Source organism: Sylvia atricapilla, chromosome 3, assembly GCF_009819655.1.
Source record: "Sylvia atricapilla isolate bSylAtr1 chromosome 3, bSylAtr1.pri, whole genome shotgun sequence".
NCBI lineage: Eukaryota > Metazoa > Chordata > Aves > Passeriformes > Sylviidae > Sylvia > Sylvia atricapilla.
The window spans coordinates 103,269,732-103,280,606 of NC_089142.1; the positions used below are offsets into that span (position 1 = coordinate 103,269,732).

Genomic DNA, 10,875 nt, shown 5'->3' on the forward strand with positions numbered 1-10,875 from the left:
TCCTAGTTCAACTGAAGTGCCTTTTTAAAAACACAAGGTCATTCAAGCAATGCAAGCATGAGAATTACTATTTTATACAACTCTATACCATTTCCTAACCCTCTTTATCTTTACAGCCACCCAACTGCATACACACAGTAACAACATGTAAAGCAATGATGGGCTGCAACCAGCTTAACACCTCCCATGCCAAGTTTCATTCAAGGATGAATTAGGTTGGTAGCATTATAAATCTCTAGTGATTGAAGTTTTTGCTGTGATTTCACCAGTGTTTAAAATAAAAAAAAAAGCCCACCACTGAAATATCAGTGGCTTTTCTGTAATTTATAAATACATGGAGCATACCAAGCTCCTGAAATACAGAGATTTATACTGAGGTCTAATAGAGATGTCTGTGCCTCCATTGCCACCGAGGCAGGCTGGGCTTTTAATACAACTTCAAAAATGAAAATAGAAACTTTAAAAAGAAATCAGCACTAAGGAACCAGACACCTTGGTTTTTAGGAAATGTGATCATGTAAGGTGGCTGCATTGTCGAAATCGTGGAGAAAATTGGAGAAGGCAAGTCTAGGTTTGTCCCCCACCTTCAGCAACACATTCTCCCATGCAGCTCTTTCCTGTTAGCAGAGGAGGGTGAATTTCTCAGCCTGTCAACATCATCAAGACCCACTGCACGGGGCATCTAAGGCAAAATGAGGCATCCATCACCCCACCGAACCACTGGACCTCTGACCTCAAACTCCCACCCACACGGTACAGACAAATGATGGAGAGGTGCAAAGATCCAAGTGTCACACAAATGAATGAAACAAAAGTAAGTAATTGAACAAAACCTAAGCCACACCTCTGTGAACCTCCAAGCATGCTTTAAATTAACCTAGGTAACACTTTCAGATCTCCACATAATTTTTTAAGAATGAGACAGTTTGTAAATAATTGCAACCCCAGAGCCAGATCCCCACAGCAGCAGCCGACCGTACTGGCCGGTTCTGCTGATGCCTTCCAGCAGCTCTTTTATGGCATCCCTTGGATCACTGGAAAACAAAAGAAAGAGCTCTCCAGTCTTAGAACCTGGAGGCTTTCCCCCTTCACAGCCCTCAAGGTTCTACAAAGATGGATGCAGTGACAAGCCAACAACTGCTACCAAGGCATGATCCCAGCTATTCACCCGCCCCTCGCCTCCTTCTGTCCCAACTTGAGGCAAAGCACACGCTTCCCTCTGTGCTGCAACTTGAAGCATTAGTTAGTAACCTTCCCTCAGCTCCAGGGCATACCTTTCCACTTGTAAAACCAGGTCAACAGCCAGCATGCCTTACAAACACTTGGAAGCCCAGGTGGGAATGTTTGGACATGTCAGCAAAGAAATGCAGAGAGTGGAGGGAAGCTGAGCTCTCTGCTTTTAGTGAGTGGGGGGTGAACACGATGGGTTATCTTTTTGGGCAGCATCCCCCTCAAAACAGGGACCTGTTCAAGGTTAGGAGTCATCATAGCTGCAGAAAAAAGAAGCGCTGCCGATATTTAAAGGGAGAAAACCAGACAGAAAGAAGGGAGACCCTTCTTACACCTCATATATGTCCCCCAGAAAAACGCTTTCTACCACCAGTATATGTGAATTAATAAATAAACAAATAAAAAAGCATAGATGGTCTAGAGACTGAAACAAAAAAACCGGTAAATTACACCGGTGTGCTTTAGCTCAGATACTAATTGCTGCTGGTGGCATCAACTCCTCCTAAGCGTGGACTTAATTCCTATAAAACCACATCATTTAAGAAACCTCTTTCTGCAAGTGAGGGGAGGACCAGCAAGGAGCTGGTAGGTGAACTGTGGTGCTGCAACAGGCTCCAGTGTTTAGGGAAGAAGCTTTGTGATTTCCCACAGTGTTTTGAAACTCTGCTGTACGAATGCCTTCAGTGTATTTTAAGTATTGCAAAGGCAACTAATCTTGCTCTCAACTACTCACACGGGCAAGCATTTTAATGTACAGGAGGGAAGCAGCCACTTCCAGCTAGCAAGAAACGAAGTAATGAGACTATCCAAACAGGATGTATGTATAATGCAGCTAAAAAAACCAACAACCTAAGTGTTTCCAGACCTCCTTGGGACTTGAGCGCATCTGCAGAACATGCTCCTGTCCTTGCACGGCAGCACAGGTCCACACAAGCCGTGTTTCCCATAGGCAGGATCAAAAGACGCTATCAGGTTTTACAACACAGCTCCCAGCCTGGCAAAGAGCAGCAGCACAGGGGGAGCAGTGACCAACTCAACCTTCCAGTTAAAAAAGAGGGGGAAAGTGGTTGTGGAAGTGTCTCTCTCAACAAGAGACAGACACTTTTGTTCCTAAGGTGAGATGTACACAGGTAATGACTCCTAATGCTACTTCTGAAAGGCCATTTATCCTTTGAGTAGTTCACTGAAGACATGAATCCTGGCTTGCATTTTTCCTCGTTTCTGCAGTACCTCAGACAAAAAGCTGTAGCTAGCAAGCAACAAGCTTCATCACCATCACAGTCTTCAGGTCATGGAATGCTTTTCTCCTTGCCAGACACCGCTGTCAAAGTCCAAGCATTTTGGGCCACTCTGCAATTCCACTTTTGAGAACACCACAGATGGGGAAATCAACTTCTGTTGTTAGAAAGTCCCGTAAACCCTCCTCCCCACCCTGCCAGTAAGAAGTTTCCTTCCTAGCTGGAATAGCCATCAGCAGTACTCAGCTGATAGACTCAAGATCTCTCTTCTGATTACACGTAGGAGTCGAGAACAAGGAGGGAGGCAGGGAAGGAACACAACAAATCCCCAAAACAGTCCTTGAAATGCAAGTTGCAAGCAAAGAAAGTCAAAGAATCAAGTTATTCAAAGCTAATTGTAAGAACAAGCAGGCGAGAGACAAAAACAGTAATTCAGGTTAAAACTCACTTCAGACCTACTGCAACAGGTAGAACCTGCTGGCTGTTGGCAGAAAGGTCTCCAACAGCCTTGAAAGCAGGTTTTGTAATAGTGCTTTTGATAAAATACCTGGCTTTAAGGTGGAGCATTTACTTCTGCTGCGTGAGGTAGACAGTGTTTTACTCCACTGGCTACTTTGGGTGCATGTTATAGGGATCACTTTCCCCTGATGTGAGGAGAAAATACTGCCATGAGGGTTTGGCAGCAGCGTGAGTCATAAAAGTCCTGCTCCCAGACAAGTGTGACAAATGAAGGAATAGAAATAGAAGAGGCAAGAAGCAAAAGAATACCCTCAAGAGTGCAGAGAAAAGGAAATGGAGACGGAAAACGAGATGGAGCTAAGACATCCTCCTGGACTTTGAGATGATGTCCACCTGCCCACACAACATTTGTCTGACATCAAGCTGGAGCAGAAAGAAGAGGCTGGGTGCATGTGCAGGTACCAAGACTGATGGGGATAAACCTCCCAGAAGTGCTGGCAGGCAGAAGTGCAGCACTAGTGCATTGCTTTGCTTTTCTTGCCCCTCTCATCCCAGCTCCATCCTGCAGCCCCATGGCCTCCACTCCTGCAGCAGTGGGGGCCAGCAGATGGTTTTCTTTGCCTTGCAAGGAACCAAATCCTGAGAAACCACATGGGCAAAGCCAGCCTTTGCTCCCAAGAGCTGATGCAACACCCAAGGTGAGGGTCAGACCCAGAGAGAAGGCAGCCAGCACAGCCCAGCTGCATTTCTCTGCAGCTTGAGTCAGGTTTACTGAGCAAGCACCCGAAAAATAAATGATTAAAGGAAATTTGACAAAGAAGGAGGGTGGACGTGGGTAGAGAAACGGGAAGGAAGGAAAACTCAGAAGATCTTGGCAGAGAACCAGTAGGTAAGAAAAGAAACAAACAAACAAACAAAAAAAAACCAGAAAAGAAAAAAAAAAAAGAAAAAAAAAAAAGAAAAAAAAAAAGAAGAAGAAAGAAAAAGAAGAAAATAAACCATTAGAAACCATCAGCTGAGTTTACCCAAGATGCTGGGAGATGCTGCCCTGCTCTGCTTGCTGCCAGGCATGGAGCAGACCTCTCTCCAGTACATGACAACAGCTTCCTGCTTGCTTTCGGCAGTCTACAGAAATGGGGACCTGCCACAGCTCCTATCCCCTGTCAATCAACTCCACAGTCTATCTGTACCTTTTTTTAGTCAACCGACCTTTTATATTTCACTTCTTTTTTAAATTCTACACTGCTTTAGAAGCCCAAGTCCTCCAAAAATCAAATGCTCCACTTAGCAAACAGGGCATATATCAAAAACACACTCTCCAGAGCTGTACTTTTAGTTTCACTGATCTCTGTGCCCTCTCCACCCCTGCACAGCTCTTGCAAGAAAAGATCACCTTGTGCTATTAAAAAGAGGGGAAAAAAAGGAAAACAAAAAAGCCACATTTTTCAATGAATTTTTTGTAGGGATCAGCTCCTATGTCCATTCTGCTGGAGGGAAGAAAATTGAATTTATCAATTCCTCAAGCATGCCAGAGCATGTAAGAAAGAAAAGGGAGGGAATAAAACCAATAGTCAAGTTGTACCTCATTCCTGAGCTCCTATTTTCCAGCCTGGTCCAGAAGAAGGAGGACAACTACCATCATCTCCCTGCAATTTGGTGGCCGACAGGAAACAATTTTGTGGTTTAAATCCGACTAACAGCAAACCAAGCCCATGTTAAGAGCCAGCCTTGCCACACAGCACACTTTTGTTTGCAGCCTCAGGATTTAATTAAACAGGTAGATAAAACCTACCTTTTAACCCACGCTCCGGGGTGTGCCTCAGTGAGATAAAAAACAGGCTGCAAAAACAGGTCAAAGATGATTCCATTGCTGGTGCAGCATCTCAAACACCGTCCCACCGCGCTCCTCCAGGACGGGAGCTGCACCAAAAATCCTCACTTTCTGGCCCAAAGGCAGGTTGGTTTGGTTTCTCCTTTTCAGTGCTGCACCTGTGTTATTATCCGTGGGCTGCATGGGGCCAAAGCATGGTCTAATGTGCTGAGAAATTAAAAATCCAGCTCCCTTCCGTTTGTGGCAACCCTCTTCCCATACATTTCCCTTCCAGTTGCCTGATCAAACGCCCTTTCTGCACATCCTCCACCTACAACTTCTTTTCAAGGCATTTCCAAAACACAGGCAGAAAGAGTAGAAAGGGTAAATACCTTCTTTCTTTCCCTCTCTTCCTCATGACAGATCTATTATTCCCTTATAAACAACAATTTCTCCCAGAGACCGAACAAAGCAGCTACTTACATGTCATATTTTAAACAGGCATGTTTTCAGGCCAAGAAATAAACAGTTATATTTTGGCAATCCTTCATTTCCTGTCCTATTTGAGAGTGATAATGTCATAACACACAGTGTGTCCCATGCCTTCCTCCCTAGCTGAAACTTGCAGCAAAATAATTCAGCTGAATGCGCTGCCTTCGATATCTACAGAAAAATCATGAGAATGGGGGCAAAAATGTAGTGAAAATGAAGGGGGGGAACATTATGTTTTTTTTTAGCACAAAGGACAAACTGCAATACTGATGGATTCAGAGCAAACACCACTCAGAGGTGGAGGGAAATGAGATCTTGGGCTAGTAAAATAACCAGCAAGAGTAAGTTAATTTGCTTTTCTTAGACTGGAAAAATGCATTGGTGTGATCTCATGCCACATTTTGCTGTCCCAGCCACCACCACAGCAACCCTACACACATGCCACTTAACCCAGCCTGTTAAAACCCTCCGGGGGACCAGTCCCACTTGCAAACACTTGGCAGGAGCGCTCCCAGCTCCCTGGAATAAATCAGGCATGCCTTGGAGCAGCGGGGACACTCCAGGGACATAACCCAGCCGGGGCATCGCGGCCCCATCCCAAGCAGCGAGAGGCTGCGGACCAACACTTCCTCGTTCTCTGACCTTTTCCATTTAATTACTTCCTGTGACTTTCTTGGAACCGTGCATCGGAACGAGCAGGCGGCAGCCTCCGGGCATGACCGAATGGCTTTAAGGGTTCAGCTCCATTCTCCTCCTCGCGGCAGGAAAAGCCACGGGCAGCCCCATCCAGGATGGTTTTGGAGAGGGTCGCTCATCTTTTGGGTACCCGAAATCCCCCCACGGCAGCTTTGAGCCTCCGATTTATTACCTGGCATCTCCACTCTGCTCCCAGCCTCCAAAACGTGCGAGGGGCAAGGAGGGAAGCAGAAATATAAAGGCTGAGATGCCTTTTAAATATATATATATATATATATATATATATATATGCCTTGCTTGCTTGGCAATGATGAGCTGACCTCTAAGTATTGATCATAAATGGTGTAGTTCTGAAGGCACTGATGAGTTTCCAGCATCCTAAGATTTGTTTGTTTCCCTCCTCGGTTTTATAAATTACCTCAAAACTCAAAGTCTAATCCAGCCGTTTGCACGAAACTACAAAAAAAAAAAAAAAAAAAAAGCGGGGGGGAAACCCTTATTATTTACTTGAAGAGGATTATTTTAAAAGGCATCCTGACAGCGGTCCTTTTTTTTGTAATCTGGCTGTTAACATTTGCTCACAGTGCACTCAGTGAAACAAGAATAGCTATGCAAATTAAAGCCAGATATCTAGGGCAAATAGCGTGCTATACTACCATTGTTCTGACAGCTTGAGAAAACTTATCAGAAGAGCCTGTCCTTATTTCTTTTAACACCATATATATTGGAGAAAAAAAAAAAATCAAATCACTTCACCCACCACTGAAATGAAAAAACAACCCATGAGTCACCGACTTCAGCAACGCTATCAATCAATGCAAGGCTGGAAGCGAGGAGCTTACAGAGGAAGCCATGGCTTACCTAAAACACCTCGCCGTGCCCTACAAAGCCAAGGCCTGCACCGAACCCCGACAAGCCCAACCTGGAGAGCCACGTGGGATGTGCACTGAGGAAAGGACCACGAGGCATGACTGACCATGGAAGTCGACACATCCAGACCCCAATGAGAAAGCTTTCAGCGGCATGGGAATTGGTGGGGTACCAGCTCCCTAAGGTCATCAGCACTCCCCATCTCCAAGGGACCAAGGCACAGCGCTGCTGGCTTGACAGGTGACCCCAGGAGAGTGGCATGATCCAAGAGCTTCTACACACATGAAAACCATCAGCTGAAGCCTCTGTCAGCATGGCAGCGCAGCGGCACGTGGAAGAAGAATTCACTCCAAAACAAACTGCAGCCTACAGTCAGGGAAAAAAAAAAATAATCCCCCAGCTAACCATCAGCGCCAAGTGCTTGGTGTTTAACACCAACATTCACCTCTGCACTGAGCCCTGCAGGAAAACACCTTTGGAGCAGTATCTTGCCTCAAGATGAAGGCTGGTGAGCGCCAGATTTTTGTCTGCTCAGTTGGGTTAGGTTTGGCCCTGTGTTCTCTAACACCCAGAGACTGGGACCCACTCCTCTTCCTCTTGTCCAATCTACAGAGTAAAAAAAAAAAAAAAAAAAAGAAAATAAACCAAACCAAATGAAGAAGCAGGTTTTTAGTGGAAATGAGTTGGCCACGTTTTTCCAGCCTGTTAGGTCACGTCAATCTGCATGCAACTACTTCTTTTTTCGTATGGTTTGTCGGGGTTTCTTTTTCAGTTGTTTGTTTTTTTTTTTTGTTGCAAGAACCTTACCAACTTCAAAATAACCACGGTTTTAGAAACTACACATAAACACGTATTTATAGCCTCTTCATTGGGAGCTGCCAAAATAACAATTCCTCCCAACACACACGTTGGGGGGCAGAAGCCATTTCCTTTGCCACTCATATTTCCACAATAAATCGCCCCAAAGTAAGTTCGCCAGGACGAAGCGTGGCACATGCCACCAACTGTGATTTTTTTCGGACCTCAAAACCGAGCCAAAAAGTTGCACAATTTCGACGGGGCTTTATAAGCCCTGCGAGGAGTCGTTTTAAAGCACGGTACATCCTATGGCGCTTGGCACCGACCCAGTCCTGCACGCCAGTGAGTCATTCCTCTTGACTGTCAAAACCCCGAAGGAGATAGCCAGGAACAGCCCTTGGGCCAGCGCGGCGTGAAAGAGCCCTTCCTGCCATTCCGCTGCAGTAGCTTTAGGTTTTTATTTTAGGGAAGAAAGCATTTAAAAAAAAGGAGAAAAAAGCGCACCGTCGGGCATTTTAAAAGCCTCGGCGCGGCATCTCGGGGGGGTTTCATCAGCGGGGAGGCGGCGGGAGGGCTGCGGGGCGGGGGTGGGCGGCGGGGGGTGACGGTGAATGGGGAGGCCGCCGGTGACCGGGTTTATGAATGCGGCGTCATGTGACGGCGGCGGCGGCCGCCCTCCTATTCACAAAAACGGCGGCGGCCGGGGCGGGGATCCGCGACGTCGTGTGTCCCCCCCCGCCCCGGCTCCGCTTCCCGACCCCCCCCGGCGCGGGGCTGCGGGGCGGGGGCGCGCACCGCTCCCCCCTTCCCTTCGCCGCCGCTTCCGCCCCCCGCCCGCCCCCGCCGGGCGCCCCGAGCTCCGCGGCCGGGGCGGGGAGCGGCGGCGGCGCCCCCTCCCTGCCGTGCCCCGGGGCCCCGCACCCCGGCGGGGCCGCGCCGCCCTCCCGGGGGTTTTTATGAATGAAAGGGCCGTATGCAAATGAGCGCGGCCCGGGGGGAGCGCGAAATGGCGGATGCGCGGGCGGGCGGCGCGCACACGAACGCGCGTGTCCGCGTCCCTCCGTCCGCCCGCGGCCGGTCCGTCCGTCCCTCAGCGCGCGGGGCACGGGCGTGAGCGACCCGCACCGGTTCCCGCCGGGGCAACAAAGAGTCCCCCTCCCCGCTCCGTGCCCCTCACCCGCCCGCCCGCCCCCGGCCCCCGCTCACTCGTCAGGGTAGGCTTCCTCGGTCATCTTCTCCCCGTCTAGGCTCATCCCTCGCCGCGGGCGGCCGGGCTGCGCCTCCGCATCTTCCCGAGCTTCACATGGCGAGGGAGGCCGCGCCGCGGCGGGCCGGGGCTGGCGGCCGCGCCGGGCCCGACGGCGCGGGAGCGCGGGCGGCGGCGGCGGGGGGAGAAGGGGGGGACTACGGCCGCGCTCGTCGCCGGGCGGCGGCGGCCGGGGGCGGAGGAGGAGAGGCAGCGGTCAGCGCGCCGCGGGGGCGCGGCGGGGCGCGGCGGCGGCGGCGGCGGCGCGGGGTCCGGGCCCGGGGGAGCGGCGCAGCGCCCGGGGGCAGGCGGCGGCGCCGGGCCAGCCCCATGGCCGCGATCACGCCATGGCGGGGCGCCGCGGGGGGCGGCGGAGCGGGCAAGCGAGGGAGGGAGCGGGGAGCCCCGGCAGGAAGCGGCGGCGCTGCCGCGGCCGCCGGGAGCGGGGCAGGGCAGCGCCGGACTCCGGGCGGGAGGAGGGAAGGGAGGAGGAGGGAAGGGAGCCGCAGCGGCGGCGGCGGCGGGGAAGGAGGAGACGCGGCCCGCAGTGGCGCCGCCCCGGCCCGGCCCCCCGAGCCCCCGCGGCGCAGCGCAGCGCCCGGGGTGCGGTCCCGCCGCCTTCGCCTCCGCCCGCTGGCGCCGCCCCCCGCGCCGCAGCCCCCGCGCCCCGCCCGCCGCTGCTCCCGGCCCGGCCGGAGCGCCGGGGCCCGCCCGCCTGCGGCTGCTGCCGTACGGCCCGGCCCGGCCCGGCCCGGCCGCGCTCAGCCTTCCGCGGCCGGACCCAGCGGGACCTGGCTCAGCCCTGCCAGGCCGCGCTCAGAAATCACGGAATCGATCAGGTTGGAAAAGATCTCTGAGATCATCGGGTCCAGCCCATGACCGAGCACCGTGTCAGTCAGACCGTGGCGCTGAGTGCCACGTCCAGCCTTCCCTTAAACACCTCCGGGGACGGTGACTCCACCAGCTCCCTGGGCAGCCCATTCCAGTGCTTAATCACCTTTTCTGTGAAGAATTTTCACCTAATGTCCAACCTTAACTTCTCCTGGCACAGCATAAGAGTGTGTCCTCCTGTCCTGTCACTGGTTGACTTGGAGAAGAGGCCAGCCCCAAACCTGGCCACATGCTCCTTTCAGGTACTTGTAGAGAGTGATAAGGTCATGCCTGAGCCTCCTTTTCTCAGACTAAACAACCCCAGCTCCTTCAGCCACACTCCTCATGAGATTTGTGCTCCAGACCCTTCATCAATTTTGTTGCCCTTCTTTGGATGTGTTGGCTCACCTCAACCTGATTTCTCCCAGCCTGGCTGAGTTCAGCCCAGCTTGGTTTGGTTTGGCTCAGCTTGGTTTGGTTCGGCCCAGGGCAGCCTGGCTCTGTGCAGCTCCTCATCGTGGCTGATGAAACCCATAGGAAGAATTTCCATACCGTGATGCCCAGTGAGTTGGTTGGTAGAAGAAGCCCAGGGAGCCAATGTTGTCGCCACAGCAGCACTTCCCGAGATTCAGGTGCTGTTTTCTCAGCACTCTTATGTTCTTCCCACCCCACCTTGCCCTCTACAAGAGCTCCAATTGCCCCTTAGAGCCACATTCAGGATTGCTGTGAGGTACATGCTGGCATGCTGGTGACATCACACAGCTTTTCTCATCGGTCAGTTCAAATGTTTTTTGCTGCAATCAACAGTGCCATAACTGTAAACACTACCAACTCGAGTTGTGTTCATAGCTACACCATGACATCTGCCCTCAAGACTTGCTTGGTCCACAGAGGAGGAGTAACAGAAGCTGACTATCGAAAAGATAGTTTGGCCCATGAGATTGAGTAACTAGCCCTCAGTTTTGGTTTTGATTCTTCCATCAGGTCCTCTGTGATTGAGCAATCCTGGGAGAAGAAATGTGTCTGTACCCCCTAAGCACATCACCCTGCCCTTCAGCTTTCGCAGGCCCCTCCACTGCAGCATCCCTTTCCCATTGCAGGTGGGGAGATGTGCCCTCTCTGCTCTCACTGCACTGGGATATTCAGTCTCCAAATGGCTGCAGTTC

At 51.3% G+C, this 10,875-nt stretch overlaps 1 protein-coding gene across 1 annotated transcript in view; it reads right to left on the reverse strand.

Annotated features, from left to right (window-relative positions):
• Positions 1-9,075, reverse strand: part of SPRED2 (sprouty related EVH1 domain containing 2) — a 58,054-nt gene extending 48,979 nt beyond the window's left edge. The window contains exon 1 of the mRNA XM_066316470.1: positions 8,800-9,075. Coding sequence (XP_066172567.1) covers positions 8,800-8,846 — 47 coding nt within the window. The 5' untranslated portion in view covers positions 8,847-9,075. The remainder of the gene's footprint in view (positions 1-8,799) is intronic.
• Between the last annotated feature and the right edge of the window lie 1,800 nt (positions 9,076-10,875).